This window comes from Gnatocerus cornutus, chromosome 5 (genome assembly GCF_029298725.1).
Source record: "Gnatocerus cornutus isolate USDA-ARS CGAHR chromosome 5, icGnaCorn1.1, whole genome shotgun sequence".
NCBI classification, from domain to species: domain Eukaryota; kingdom Metazoa; phylum Arthropoda; class Insecta; order Coleoptera; family Tenebrionidae; genus Gnatocerus; species Gnatocerus cornutus.
This window is the reverse complement of record NC_142237.1, coordinates 8937934-8954295: the sequence shown is the minus strand read 5'-3', so window position 1 is coordinate 8954295 and position 16362 is coordinate 8937934. Positions and strand designations below refer to the sequence as shown.

The 16362-nt window shown below is 38.2% G+C and overlaps 1 protein-coding gene across 1 annotated transcript in view; it reads left to right on the top strand.

The window, feature by feature from the left end:
• mib1 (E3 ubiquitin-protein ligase mind bomb 1) overlaps positions 1-16362 on the top strand; it is a 181315-nt gene that overhangs the window by 28210 nt on the left and 136743 nt on the right. Inside the window, exon 4 of the mRNA XM_088037413.1 lies at positions 14440-14591. Within this exon, the coding sequence (XP_087893539.1) occupies positions 14440-14591 (152 nt within the window). The remainder of the gene's footprint in view (positions 1-14439; positions 14592-16362) is intronic.

Here is a 16362-nt window from a genome sequence, read left to right as displayed (position 1 = left end):
GAGAGCATTTTATCGAAAATGAACGTCATTTTCTAGTTCGTTAAAAGAACAATACGGTGATTCGGTAGTTTGGAGAATTGTGCAGTCGAAGAAAATGGAAGTGGTGCAATCTATTATGCGCTACACGGCATAAGTAAGAAAAATATTTAAAATTGCGCATCGAACATGCAATCAATCTTCTTTGTGTTGATAAGTTGGCAAAGTTGGATTTGAGTGACTATTTAGGAATTGGAGAGTAATCATGTGGATGATTCGAAGTAGGAATTTGGGGATGTCGTGATCGTGACCGAGGACTTCCAGGTGAACGTCAACAAACCGGAAAATTGGAGAGGAGAGTGGTCGATTTTCCAGTGGATGGAGGATATGTTTATTCATTGTTTGTGTAATTCAGATAAAATTGCTATTGCTAATTGCGGGCCTACGAAGGGGTCGTTTCCTTGGTGAGGCCGGTGGCTTTTTGTGTTTGTTGTAGCGCGAGTAATTATACAAGTCGAAGGGGCGGTGAGGGGGAATTACCCTGCGGCGTTGAATTTATGGCTGTTGTTGATATTTACTCAAGTTACTAGCACGGAGCGAGTACATTTTTGACAGTAACGTATAGCTTCTTATATGGATTAAAAAGTACACAAACAAACTTAAATCGCGGCATAAATCACGAGACTACGCAACGAGGTCGGAGTTGGCCACCAGCGAACAAACGGAACACAATCACAGCCCTGCAATAATTCAAAGCTTACGGCGGTGTCACAGCTCCGGTTTAATAATTCCGGGCTTGGAGAAAATCACCTGAATTTTTAAAACATCGCATGTGCATGTCTAGACACGTCTTCGCCTCATCCATCGACTTTAATTCTTTGTTTTATTGTTGCGATTTTTAATGTGGGCGGTATTCACAAACAAGGGGTGGATGACGGTTGCACCACAACGCACCGACGACTCTCTGATTCATGACATTGGTTCCACTTTTGTGAGCCCCCTGTGAAGCGAGACCTCTACGGACGTGCACAACATTCACTCGTTTGTTACCTTTAAACAAATGCTGCGCGAATGACGTGAATATTTTGGGGGCGGCTGCTCTACCAAGACGTGATTTTCACGACACAGTTGTCAAATCATTTTTATTCAAGCGTATGTTATAAGTGCAATAAAAAGGGCACTACTGAAACAAGTCAGGACGTGCGCCATCTGCAGGAGACGCCTGAAATGGAGTTTAACACCCAAGATGTGTTGCGGAATAACTTACATTAAGGAAACATGTCAGAGTCAAAAATAATGGAAAGAAAAATGTCGGACAAGTTTATTGAGGAGGGGTTTACTTGCGAGGTTTCAGCCACTGCTAGCTCTTGACAGAGAGTGACTACAATCTTAAACTAGAGAACTTTCTTATATTCGTATAGTAAAATTATAACAATGGTCAACAATGATTTTGTTGCTCTTGATGTAAGCGTGGTTTCGAACACTTCTATGTCAACAATTCACGAAACTATGGATGGTTTTGGAAGATTGACTCTGATTTTTTTATATACATATTTTACTAAAAATCGGTAAAATTGAGAAAGAAACAAGTATATTCTTAAATATCTTTTTTTTTAGAACTTATTACAAATTGTTTCGTTTGAGTGGTTAATTAATGTACATAGAAGTTGAAAAAGAAAAAAAATATAAAACTTATGTTAAACTTTAATAAAACGCATTTTATAAGCTCGTCTTTTATATTTTTTTGGGAACAATTTCTTTTTAAAAATCAGCAGTAATCTGCCATCAAGTGACGATTCCATCTACCCTGATAGCATTCTTTCCTCACTTTTAGAGTGGTGGAAACTCTTTCTCTGTTCTTCACTATAATTTCCTAGATTCTTAGGAAATATATCTAGATGACTAGAGAACGTGTAATTTTATGCCCATATTTACTGAAAATCTGGCAGCATTCCAACTTTTGTTGGTCACGTGGCGTGCACAAAGCGAATTTTAACATGATAAAAAACACTTTATTATAATTCGTGTTTTGAAGAGCCGACTCAAAGTCTAAATTATTAAAAATATAAAATACGTCAAAATCATAAAAACCAGCGCGAATTCAGTACTTTCAAGAATATATTCGAAAACTATGGTTTTGAAAACATCGAAATTCACAAAGATATTCAGGACAACGAAAAAAAGTTTTGTTGAGCTGTGTAATTCTTTAATTTTAAATCAATTTTTTCAAGGCTTCGCTACGTGCTATTTTTAATTGAACGAGTGATATTTAGTAAACACATAATTTTCGCTTGAATTATATTTTGGTTATCGCTAGTAAATATTTATGAGGACTAATCTTCTTGGACCTTCGTATGATCCGATGTATTAACTCACTGAACCAAACACTTCATAATTAAGTTCGTAAGTCTAAAAATACACAAACAAAGGCAATAATTTAAAACTTAATCTTTTTGACGCTCCGTTTAATTTGTGAAAGTTATATGATTATACCAAGCACGACTACATTGGTTAGAAACCTTTCATTAAAATTTTAATGTTAAACATGGTCATATTAGCATACGAACTTCGTCAGCGATTTATATTTGTAATTAAAATAAAGTAGTCCATTTAATAATTACGTAGCTAATATTGTAACCCAACCTCGATAAAATTTCAACACAAAAATTAACGAATTAAGCCTGGCACACGTATTAATAACAAATGTAAAACGTAAAACGAGCATTACCACAATTGTTGTAATCCTCAAATAAGCTCCAACACATACTCTCCAAATCCACTGTTTTTACAATTTCAACCGGACAAGACATTTAATTTGTCGAAATTTATTTTAAAATTTCAACTCGGGTTTTGATTTGTCGTTGAAGAGGTAAAAAATGCGTAAAAGCGCGTGAAAATGTAGCTGTAATGCTTCCGGGAGGCTGTAAAAAGTTACGATTTTTTCAGCTAAATAAATTAGACCGACGGAGGAAGATATCAAGCTCCGAAAAATAAAAATATATCTCCGAAAAACAACATTAATTCGGATCGTTTCAGCTGCGCCGGCGACATAAATTTGGCGGCGTGTATGCTGGCTTGGTGGCGGCCGAGGTCACCGAAAGGATTGCCATGGAAATTTTTGGGGTGTCCTTAATTGAGGAATTAGTTTTGATTATTCACGCTGTTTTGGAGACTTTTTCATTGATTTTCTACTTTTATTCAGGTGTGTGGAAAATTGCGGGAAACTCAGTAAAACCTGAAATGGTACACTTAGAAGAACACAAAGTTTATATTTATAGCGTCTGAACAATGTTGTGGCCAATATCATACGTTTGTTGTTCTGACACGCTCTTCATGTGCGGTTGAGCCCTTTCCTCGGGTCTAATTTCTCGCAATTTATACAGGGAAACCCATCACGACATAAGACGTGTTGTATTCTCAGCTCGGATGGTAAGAGTCGTAATGTGAGGTGGTGCGGGGAAGTACCGACGACTTAGTTCGGTCGAGGCTCTTGATGAGCGTCCGCAGGGCACGGAGTAGCTTTATGATGCTCTTGAGACGCGTTATGACGCCGGCCGCGATGACACCTCTCCGTCACTTTGCAGTTTATGTGTGCCGCACTCAACCGGTCTCTGTTTTTACTTTCGGCAATTTATTACGACCCATGAGGTGCCCCGTCGGCATCTATCGGTTTATGTGGGGCTTCGGCGCAATTTTCACACCTGGATTTTGATGAGACTAACAAAATCGGAAAGGATCGCAAGAGATAAAATTTTGAGTAGAAATTGAGTTTGTTGGGTGTTGAGAACACCGGAGTTGAACTTGTTAATAAAACTAGCGACTGGTCCTTTGCATACAGCTGTTGGTAAAGTTATAATCCTTTGATGTGTTACGCTACTGGCCTATAGTTATCTCCCCTATTATAGCCTGAGCAAATTATCCCACTAATGAATTGTTTTCAGACTTACTCGCTGACTAACTTTCTTCATAGTTTACCTACTATCTTCGCTTCCACGTGTTATTAACTTAATCCATAAATTAATGACGTCATAACTTTAAACTGCTATACTTACTGTATCATTCATGTTTCCACTTGTAAAAGTAATTTCGGATACGGTCTCTAACTGCAGTTAGCTCCTAAGTTTCCAGTTAAATTACGGCAAGTATTATCTCAAAGCGGGCGTGATAGAATTAGCATGGCAGATTTAAACGAATTACCAATGACAAATGCCTGGAAACTTGTTTAGTAGCATTTTTGCGGCTTGAGAAGTCTCTCTTTCAATCAATCCTATGTGCTTCTGTCTCTACAATTGGAAATTCTTGCTTTATACATGCTTCGATAGTTGAGGCATGCTCATAGTTCGTGTTGTAATGAAAGTTTCCACCTGGTAATGGTTTTGTGTTCAGGGGCGACAACAATTTAATCCCAAGCACCTGAGGAATGCTGATTTCAACTCGACGATAATTTTCTATAGAATTTTTGTCGACACTCGTTGTCTGGAAAAGTGGAGATTCATTGTGACTGGAGTTTTACTCTGAGATTAAAATAAATCCATTTAGGGTGTTGTTAATAAAAGGGGATACTATCAACGGGACAGTTTTATAGTGGCCAGACAACGTAAACCGCATTAAGAGAAAATGTTACGGTCCTAACTGAAACTCGGTTCTTTTCCAGAATGGGGTTGAAGATTGTAACGAACCAAATGATACAAGAGGGTTTTTTGTTCGGATTAGTCTAGCGCTAACAATTTTGAAGATATTCTAGCAAGAATGTGGTTGACCTAAATAATTTAGAACGAAATAATTTTCTTTTGAAACTTAAAGCGACTAAAATTATTTCATTATTGTGGAAAAACTAACCCTCGGCTCCAAAATAGGCTTTTCTAAAAGAGAAGCAAAACACAATCTCTCTTGCAAGTTGTATATGAGACGTTAATTTAATTTAAAATGAAACGCTTGTCCCAGAGTGTCTTATTGTTGAAGGGTATGAACAACCCCTAATGCTGCTAAAGAGGCGGACTTTGGTCGCTGCCGTATTTAATTCAGAGCGTATTGATTCAGAAAGCGGCTTATAAATTTCCAGCCAATTTCACATAAGGTGGAATTCTGTTTCATGTGCACGTACAGACGGGATTTGGTTCCACACAAGGAAATGTTTTCCTTTTCGCTCCTCTCACATTTATTTTATATTCATTCAAGAATAATATTCAAATTAATTTCATGTATTCCCGGTATTTCTCAGTGGAAATTCAACTTTGTTGTGTGCATCTCTACAAATTCTTTGTTTAGATGCACGTGTTTGGCTCAGAGCAAATTATTAATGAAAGCTCGCTCGACTTTAATGGATGGGTTAATCTTTAATTAGGTGCAGCATTCAATCTCAACCTTAAAACTCATCGTTGAATGTGTGATTTAATTGTGTTTAAAAAAATCAGAGGAATTTAAGGCGACGGTTTTTAAATGGAGTGATAAATCTGAAATTTCAATTAATTTCGCCAATTGCGAAATAATCGAACCAAACACACTTGGAGCGTGTAATTTTCCAGGTCACTAAGCCCAAGTTCATTGTTGGATTTATTAAGGGGGCGATTTTCCGGATGTGGTGCAGAAACTTTCTAGAATAGTTTATTATAATGTCTAGTTTGAGCCTATAATTTTTTTAATTGAGCGGAGATTAGAGAACAAAAATGGTTGAAAATCATTCTGTTAGTGGCGAGATACTTTTGATAGCTCCAGTTGTTGGCATAACGACGCCGAGATAACGATACATAAACGAAGTGAGTGGGGCAATTAAGAAGCTCTGAATGACAATTGGCACGAGGGGTGTAGGTTGGAGTGGTATCTAACGAAGAATAGCCTGGAGCGCGCCCCTATTCACAGAAGACAATTTTGCAAGTTGCCAACATACACAAAACACGATATAATTTTCCGACAAAGTGTAGTAGAAGTTCCTGATCCTTTTCAAAACGGGTGGAATAGTGGTTCGTCCCATTTATACCTACAGCTATTAACTAAACGCTCCAGATAATGTGTACACGCACACAAGACTATCACAAGTTGAGGATCAAGTTCCGTCAAGTGGGAAATTTAGGGAGACAAGATTCCCTTTGGCGCGAGTTGGCCCGCAAATAAAAATAACAAACGAGACTCTTAGGTGCCGTAAAAAGTACTCATAATGGCAAAAACGCTATCAGTTTAATTGCTGTTTTACTGATTTTATAAACTCACTTAACGATATGTCATAAGAATGTAACTGCAATGGCGCTTTAAGGGAAATATTATGGCAATAAAAGAAAAGACCCGGAGCGAGATATCGGGATATTTTATGTCTGGATGATAACCTCATCGAGCCGCCGTTTAATTTCAATCTATTTTAATTAGCGAGAATCGGACAAGGCAGACAGAGCGCCTTCGCAATGAGTTACTCGTATAACCTTGCTTGGGGGTTTCCCTGGCAAGTTTAATTGGAGATCGTCAAGACCCCCGGCTCTTATCTTTGACCAAATTATGAGTTTTCCGGTTTAAGCACGGAACAATTGCGTTCCATGAAACTTTATGTGTAGCGAATAAATGCGAAACAATGGTAAAGGTAATCTCGTAAGGGCGAAATGGCGCTGAAAGACCGCACAGCAAATCAGATAACAAACAAGCCGAAAACAATAATTGGCAGCACGTAATCCGTGCCCAATTAGGCTTGTGATCGACTGGAACAGGGCCGAGGCGGATCCCTCCACCGGCCCTGTCACAATCTATTAGAGAACGCTTCTACATGACGAAAAAATCGATTTTGCTAATATGCAATTACACAGATTACGTTTCATTTTGTTGTTCGACGGGCGAATTAATCGCGTAGAGCGAAGGAATGAGGGTAAAAAAAATACGGTGAGAGGAAAGTCTGCAAGGCATCACGTTGATGCGGGCCCTCGGTAATTGTCATTTTGAACTTTCCTATCCGCTGCAGCGCAATTCAATGGACCAAGTTTTCGGAAAGTTTGCCGACGGGACCCTACAAGAATGAATTTACACAGCCACCAGCTGAACTGATGTAGTTTGTACTTTGGGAGCTAACTTTCGGCCAGGATACCTTAGCCGCGAATCAACTTTACTACGACACGGAGACCCGTTTTTGAAAGGGTTCAAGCACGTCACGTGAATCCCACGAAGACATACGTTGCATTCATAAATCAGATCTTTTGACTTTTGGTGTGCTTTTGATATTCGGATAAAACATCGGAAGGGAAGGGTCACCAAATTGCTTTTTTATAAACATGGTTTGCGTGGTGGTGTTATGCGTTCGTTCTAGTCAATTTCGGGGCGGATTTGTTGCCGTTAGGGTGGATTAACGATGGCCGGTTACTGTTCGAAACACACGGAAATTTGTATTGAATTTATGTCACACTGCTCAAATTATTTGATCACAGTGCATGAGTTTCGGGAGGGTTAAATTCGAGGTCAAGCGCCACGCTGACTGACACCAAAGCTTCTCTATTCATTTCTTGGAATATGCTTTGTCACAGTCAGACTAAGAAGAATTAACTAGTCTAATTCTTCAGCGGAATATTTTGTAAAGTTTAAATGCCTTCTTAATCCATAAGATTAGGAATTCACTTAATTAAGAAGTTTATAACTATAATAAATAACAGAGGCGGCAATTGAGAACAATTTAAAATTCCTCCTTTTATCAGAGAATCATTTTTTGCCGTCTCCGTCCTGGCACGATTTAAAATGTTTCCGCAGTACAAAGCAGCCGGATTTTTTGTTTTATCCCGTTATGGCGTGCAATTAAATTTCACTAAAGAAAAAAAGGAAATCAAACGGCACCCCAGCGTGCCGTTTCCATAATCTGAAACTTCGGAGAACCGCAGATACTAATAAATCGTTGGATTGAACGTGTTCCGAATGTATGTTATTAGTGCAGTACACTGCACACCAAAAGTTTTGACAGACCATGATCTTTTGTACCAACATTTTGTATCATGCGTTCATTTTACACGATTAATTGTGTTAGAAGACAGAAAACTGTTGTATTTTATTTTGATCTAAATTATTTGACATTTGTGGTTGCGCTTGCGAGAAATAGGTGTCATTCTATAAATCGGCATTAAAGGAAAGGATGCATTCTCGACAGCTCCATCTAGAATACATGTGCTTCTATTGAGCGGTTTCTTCATGAAATAGCTGACTGTCAGCAAAATCACCGGACGAGAAGTATTCCTGATTGTAAATTTATAAAATAGAGGACCGTTTTATTCGGACGTAAAGAAGTTAACTTTCTTGGAAACAAACTTACAATAGCCACAAAATTACTTTACTTTGTTAGAGTTATCGCCAACATTGTTTATATGGCTTCTGTTATTTTATAACTTTCATATGTAATTTTAATAAACAGGGTTCGGCAACACTTGTGTTTACTCTCAAAATTGTCTTTAATTTTAAAGATTAAATTTTGAGAATTTACATACGCTCATAGTTGACAATATTCTAAACAAATTTGTTTTTTTGTCACGGTTCGTTTGGCGTAGCGACGCTTAAGAAGTATAATTTTTAGCGATTTTTGAGTTTTTGCGAAAATTGTTACGAATTCAATTTTTTTTCAACATAACTGTGGTACAAATATATTTGAGTTTTTATTTTAAATCTAATGTGTTTGAAATTTGCGAAAAAAAACGCTGTTTTATCAAGTTGGTTTTCAAAATTCTGACGCCGCAGTGGCAAACTACGTTTACACCAAATTTTCACAAGTCACTTCATTCCCTCATATGAAGGACAATTTTGAATAACTCGGGGATGTTGCACTTTTTGGACACCAGAAATCGTTAATTAACATCGACAAAACGACAATTTCACCAAGTACGACTTTTGTTACAATCTAAAGCGAACAAATGGATATATAACAAATTGGCTGTAAACGTAGTTCCTAATTTTGACGTAATGAAATTGAAAACTAACTTGATGAAGCAGTATTACTTCCTCAAATTTTGAATACAATTTGCATAAAATTTAAAATGACAACTGAGATATTTTTAACATATGTATTTATATTGAAAAAAAAAAAATTATCGGTGATAAAAACCAAATTTTTGCGTCAGCTTCTAGAGCTTTGTTAACAATGAGCATATCCAAATTTTCAAAATTTTATCTTTAAAATTAAAGACGATTTTTAGGGTGGACACAAATGAGCGTGTATCCAGGTGTCTCAGAATTCGCGACGGATATGCATTTTAATAGTAAATCGTCGAAAAAAAATTTAAATCCATTAGATTTTAAATTAGAGCAATTTAAAGTTGACCAAACACAAAGTTTTTATTCATTAATTTTTAAAGATACATTGTTAGTTACTTAGCAACATAGTTTTATTTCAAGAAGAAACGTTTGTAACTGGTGTAACTGGTTGTGGCGTTTGTTGTAATTGGTGAACTTCAAACTGCACTCCTTTAAGTTAAAACGAATTTAATTTTTTTTTTTCGCAGCGTCACTCTCACAATGCAAGACCGAATTTGTGGAACTGGTTCTTCTTGAGTTCTGGGACAGTCTGTAGACATTTAATAAACATTAGGGAAAGAACAAAAGTTGTCGAAAATCAAAGTTTAGTCAACTTTTATTTTCAACTTTTGTCTGAGACTCCCAATTTCACAGATTAGCCGTATTTTCATGAGATCTATTAAATGCTCCAAAGGGGTGCGTTTTTATCAAGCTTTTATCTGCAAATTATAGGATTTAAAAATTGGGTCGCGTTCAATGTGTTCCGAAATGCGCTGTATAATGTGACATTTTGAAAGGCAATTAAACATTAAAGGAATTTGAAAAGAGAAGCGTTGGTTATCTGGACGAACTGGAATTGCGTTTTTGTTCAGCTTATTATCTGAGGATATGTCAAATTTACGAGTTGTTTAAAGAAGCTTAGGTGGTATAGTAGGAAATTAAAAATGATCTCCCGTTGTTTTGGCGGTGTAATTTGGTTTAATGATAGAATCAGTGAGCGAAATCGGCTATACATCATGGTCGTTATCATACGGGCATATCCTCGCGCTATCTCGTTACAAAAGGGAATTGTATCCGTACACCGGGCACATTTCGCAGAAATTGATATAGGTGGCCGTAACTGTTACTTTGCACGGAATTCATGTCGGCTTTATGGCGGGATGCTGAAAGGCGTCCCGTTATTGTTCTATTCTATTTAAAACTCATGCCGTGGGCTTTCAGTAACTGGCAATTCAACGCCGATGGCCAAACGAGGCATTCTCTTTTTGTCGGGTCGTCCGTCCCAACCAGCCATTCTACGGATAATGGAAGATTGCATCGTTCCACTCTTTCGCTGCATGATTAAATTGTTTTTTTCTTCTTGCTTGACGCAGACGACGCCACATCTCGGCAATTATTATTTATAAGAAGAGTGGTGGGGCGTGTATGTTCCTTCATGATAAGAAATCCTCCCCTTCGTCTTAAGAGCCGGAAGATGAGCGCATACATCGCCGTCTTGAGCTCCTTTTGTCAGTCGTTTCCGAGGGAAAAGTAGATGTTTTAATTACGTTTGACAGAGGTCGCCTCATTAATTTTCCCTAACTGTCTTTTTGATTAAATAAGGCGCTAATGACTGTGAGAGAATTGCTTCGCTGCAGAACACTCACTTAAGCGCGAGAAAAGTCAAAAGATAATCAAGACGGGCGGATATTTGAATATTCAAAATGGCGCTTTACAACAAAATGACCCCTTAAAGGTGCGACATTTTTGATAAATTTGTGTACCGTAAACAGTAATTAGCGAAGTGCTGCTTTTATAATGTGAATGTGGCTTTTTTGAAGTTGTGGTTTTTGATTAACGCACTCCGGTCTTTGTGACGGCGTTTCATTCAAGCCAATTGAAATTGTTGTACATTTCGTAATTGAGAGATGTTTCCGTTATCCGTTTTTTGCGCAGCGGTTTTGCTGTTTCAGATAATTCCCTTTTCAGCCAATTAACACAAACGCTTGCGTCTTTCATTTTGTAATGTTTATGTTGTACTTTATAGTTTATGCGCTGTAATTGAGTTGGATATATATTTGCTGTAAATGAATGTTATTTCCTTTTTGTAAGCGGGTTATTCCGGGATATGGACGTAGAGAGTTACGACCACGCCAGGTTGAGTGCCCAATTTTCATAATTGGCACGAGGGAAACACTCGACTCGATATGAACTAATTCCGAGATGAATGTTTTTCTTTAACATGTTTTCTCTTGAGTTTGTTTTTTGTTGTAATGACCGACCGTTTACAAAAAAGTTTAACTTATCTGTGGAAAGTATTTCAAGTGGCGCTTTGACAGATTTGATGTAAGGAGCGTGATCCTGGTGGAATAATTACGAGTTTCTGACCCTGGAGTCGTATTTGTTCATGTTTCGAATAACGTGACGAAGTCTTAACTTAGTGGGGTGGTCTCCCGGGACATTCAGCATCCTAAAGTTGAAGTTGATAACTGGAGAGTTCAACTTACTTCTAATTCGACTTGACTGAAACGGTTTCGGAGTAAAAGCGCAACCCTTTACTGTAAGAAGTTTAAATTTACAGGAATCCGGAGAAGTGTTTGTCTTGGTAAAGTGAAACAAATAATCGCAGTTGGAGTTTTAATTCCTGACCAAATATAACTAGCTTGTGTAACTATCTAATAAATTTACTTTTGGGATATTAAACTGTGAAAGGACCAAGCAGGGGACGTGACCCTTTTTCGTGAAATTTCATTAACAAATTAAACAAAAGTTGGAATTATATGCATAACGCGACCGACCTCTCCGAAAACAAAAATTATTGCACTTGTAACTCGTGAGGCAAATTTATATATTCCGTCGGAACGGGCGTGATTTAATTTAAAAACTTGAATTAATAAATTGTGCTTGGAATGCTGAAAGGGCTAATGAAAGAGTAGAAAACGAATTTGTTACAGCTTGATAAGCGGGGATGTTGCGTAAAATACACCAAACATGTATGTGTGTCTGAGTTTCTTTGTTTAAGATTGTAATTGTAAATTGTTCGTCAACACGATTAGCATAGAAATGTCGGGCATGGCAAGATCCCCAGGATAGTCTCAGGCAGTCGGTTTATTGGTCTGCTTATGATGTCGAGACACGCCAGAAACGGGCAAAATGTCTTCATTTCGATTCCGCCCATCGAGTTCGATTCTTTGTCACAACTTTTCATTCTGTCACCGGAGGCCGCCCCCCTTCGAGTCCCGGACTGCTTTCCTTTTAACCGCGCGAAGATAAAGGAATTTATTTAGGGCGTGCTTACAAAAGAAAAATTGAAAGCAATCAAGGTACAGAGTCGGCACACACATGCATTGATGAATGCCGGTCCTGATCCGATTCAATTCGGGGATATCAAGGAGAGCGGAATTCGATAAACAACCGCTTTTAACGAAGCCAATTCAAAAAGTGGATGTATTTCCAAGTCCGACGTTACTTTTTTGATGAATTATTTATGGAGAGATTCTATACTTTTACAAAGTGTTTGTTAGAGATAACGCTAGATCCCGACGTTTCTGAATTATCGGTCGCTGTTTTGCTCTCTTAAAATCTAATTTTCCGTGAAGTTGCGTTTGGTACAAGTCTCACAAGTCTTCTGTCTGACGAAATAAGTTTGTGGAATTAAATCGGCCATCAGGACGTTCCGCAACGAAACTGCCAACAAATCATACTTGATGATACGTTTTAACTTGCTCTCTGCTTGATTTGTTTAGGCTCACCGAGGCGACCTTAAGTAATCGAGGTCTGCCGTGATCGCGCCTCACCACCTATTCCATTTATCATGCAAATTAGGCCCAGATCACACCGCTATCTCCTCTTCAATCATAAAGGCGACGCTCTGTGCTGCCCAACTTACGCCATACATCAACTCAAGTACGCGATAAACGGAAATTACTACCGACCCACCTAATGTGCCCAACTAAAACGGTTGTGGGCCCCTAGACACCTTATTTCATACCGATTTCTGTTTAAAAAAACGCATAAAATGCTGCACGCTTTCCTGAATTTCGTGTAGCTGGCTGCTTTACGACACCCTATCTCTACATACATTTTGCTTTCTTCAATATCTACCTAGTTTATTGCGCGAACTTTGATAGTTCACTGTCCGTCGTCGCTGAAAGTATCAATGCACAATTTTGAACAAAACTTCGTGTTTATGGTCGCTACAACTTTGGATTTTGTCCAGAAGATTCGCTCTTCGTGAACACTTTCAAGTTAAAAGTTGTGGCGCTGCATTGATCGGAGAAGACCCGGAAGCTCGTCCGGGATACACGCTGTGCATAAAGCTCCGTTATAAAATTTTGCTATTATAACCTTCCCTATTAGTTTAATGCGCAGTAACGAAGGTAAATTATTCATTTTCTTGAGTCATTGAAATTGCAGAGTGAAAAACGCGATGAGAAACGCCACTTTATACTACCTTCTCTTCACGGCGTTCACTACGTGGCGAAACAATCTTGTTAAATGACTAAGAGTGAAACGTTTTTTACATCCACGAAAATTCGAACTGATAGGCACATATATCGTAAGAGCCCCATGAGAGATCTACGAGAAAATACTCGAGGTCATGTTGGGTTAATAACGAACATTGTGATCTCTTAGACAGAAAACGAAGCTCCTTTTAATATTGGGCGGGTAAATATTTGAGTAAAACGAAATTTTAAGTCGTTGGAATTAAAGTTTGTTCAGTGTGTTGTATGATCAAGTATTGCAAATCGCTTCTTTGTTCTGTTTTGGATTGTTAAGGTTGAAATGTTTTTGTTTGCTTAAAAAGTGAAACAAATCTTACATTTTAGAGATTCTTTAACGTTACCAAGTAGGACAAGGGAAAGATTGATTTTCGCGCTGTTCGGAAATAGTGCCAGCTACTTCGCGTTGTTCGCTCATTTAAATGGTTCTTCACACTCAATGTGTTGGCTCAAGAAGCGCTCAATCAATATTCGGTGAATTAAAGTCTTTTATGTGTATTTGTCATAATTTTCGCGATAAAATCTCGGAAAACAGCTCGGTGTCGCCGTCTGTTTTATGTAAATAACCCAGCGAATGCTCCGTCTTCCGACATGTCTATCAAAGCCATAAAAGCAGCGATTGTTGATTTACAGCCAATAGAAAATAATTGCTTCGAGGATTGCTCGCTGTGTATGACGTGCAATTCTTCCATTGTTTAACTTTTGATGGTAGGAGGAAGCAAATTTTTCCAACTCATCTCGGATGATTTATGCGTATCTTGATAAGGTGGATGTCCGTTCCTTTGTGCAAAACATTGAATAGCTTTCCGCCTGGCATCCTATTTTTCGGTGTTTATTTTGAGAGCTCACACTAACACAAAATTGTTGTTGCTCTTTTGTGTAATTAATATTTTGTTTTTCGGATGTAATTTAAATTTCTCCCTTTAGGCTTGTTTTGTTTTGATCTTTCCCATTCCGGATTTATTTTTCCATTACTCGATATGCCCACTACTTTCAATTAACCTCTGACTTTTATTTGCAGGATTTGGAAGGCGACACACCTCTTCACGACGCGATTTCGAAGAAAAGAGACGACATGTTGACTTTACTTCTGGATCATAATGCAGACATCACCTTGACTAACAATAACGGATTCAACGCTCTTCACCACGCCGCTCTCCGTGGAAATCCAAGGTAAGATTTCTATCCAATCTTTCCTTTTCTTCTTATATATACAATAATTTTTGTCGTGGAGCGCGAGAACGTGTTGCTTCCACCGGAAATTGGCGCCGTCGGCACTCGCATCCGTTTCCGTGCACATCATCGTCGTCAGATTCTCGAGAAGTCGGCAGCGCCGTTTCTTGCACACGACTATTTACACACTGGCTCCCTAAATAAAGGATCTTCAGGGACTTCTTATTTTGAGAGCCTCGACGAAATTGCGTCTCAAATGGCAATTGTTGATGCTCTATATTGAATATTTTGGCACGGGAAGCGCCAACGAGGATAAGTCCTCAACAGAAGTAATGTTGTGCATTCGAATTATCACCCGTTCTGCAGAAAAATAGCGACATTTTATGAGGCTATTTGTTTTGCTGGATGTAGTGCGGGACTTATGGACGATGTTTTAATAATTTAACGACCTGGAAAAAGCTGCATTTAGACGATGCGAATGCTAACTTAATGATAACAATATCTTGCCGGAACGTATTAACTTTTTCAGCGATTCAGGACGACGTTCATTTTACAAAAACTTCCGCTGTTTGACGATGTTGATTAGTTGTTGTTATTGACTTAAGTGACTTTCTCCGGTTCGTGAAAATATCTGGAGCTTTGTTTACTGGAAAAACACAGGAAAATTGAGGACAAAAATATGGACGATTACGGGATTTTTGTCGGAAAAGTCGAACTATGTTCATTGCATACAATTATTGCCCACCAAAGACGCGATGGAAATGGTGGAGGCGCCGGGTTAGACATAAATCCAAACCACTTACAACTCAAAATTAAAAGAATCTAGGAATTGTAGTTGCTTCAATTTTTACAGATTACACTTATCCACTCTATCTTCGTTGTCAGAAATCTTGTTGCAGCATCAGAAATTATAGCTGAGGTGTGAAATAAATTAGTTTTTGTTTGTTAAATTTGTGGCAGACACTAAATTTCTGCGGTAATAAGCAACACAAGAAGTAATAAATGGCGTTCGGTGAAGATGTGAACCTCGGGCGGTCAGAACTTTTCTCACATTAATATTAGAATTAATTAAATCTTTGCGTTTTTAGGATCGGTATCGATCTTTATCCAGTTTTAATATTTAAAATTTTCTGGTTATTTGAGAGTTCGGCTTTGGTAACGATACCCTGCAGTTGGTCGCAAATTAAGAAACGCGTAAATTTTTCGCGATGGCTCTATGGGGCGTCCTTTTTGCCGAAGGGTCTGGCGACAAAAGCCTCTTTTGCGTCAACGTAAATTATCACCTGTTTGCGATGGCGCGCACTCTTTACATTCGATAGCGGCCGTCCTCTTTGCACATTTCAATTTCGATATTGGGTACGATGATATTCGGAGCATGTAATAAGAATCGAAGGGTGTATATTCCACAAAGGCTTTGCCCAGATCAATCGTATTTTTGCATGATAAACGCTTTTGCGTTATGGTAATGGTATGCAGATGCACTTCGTGAAATGAACATTTCAAAAAGTGCATCAGATGGTGCATACCGCCGACTTTTCGACAGACCACAGAATTCGATGGCGTTTGTGGAATTCTTTCTGCATCGACGCACGTGGTGGTTAATGTGGGTTGTGTGCTCATAATTGTAAGTGGAAATTTGCAAAGTGAGAAGTGTATGTTTTTAGATGACTTGGTGGTGTTTTGCTTTGGGAGCGTTTCCTAATAAAAGATTAGAACATTTCGAAATACATTTTTTGATAGTAATAATTTTAAGTGGTTCTGGAGAGCGTCA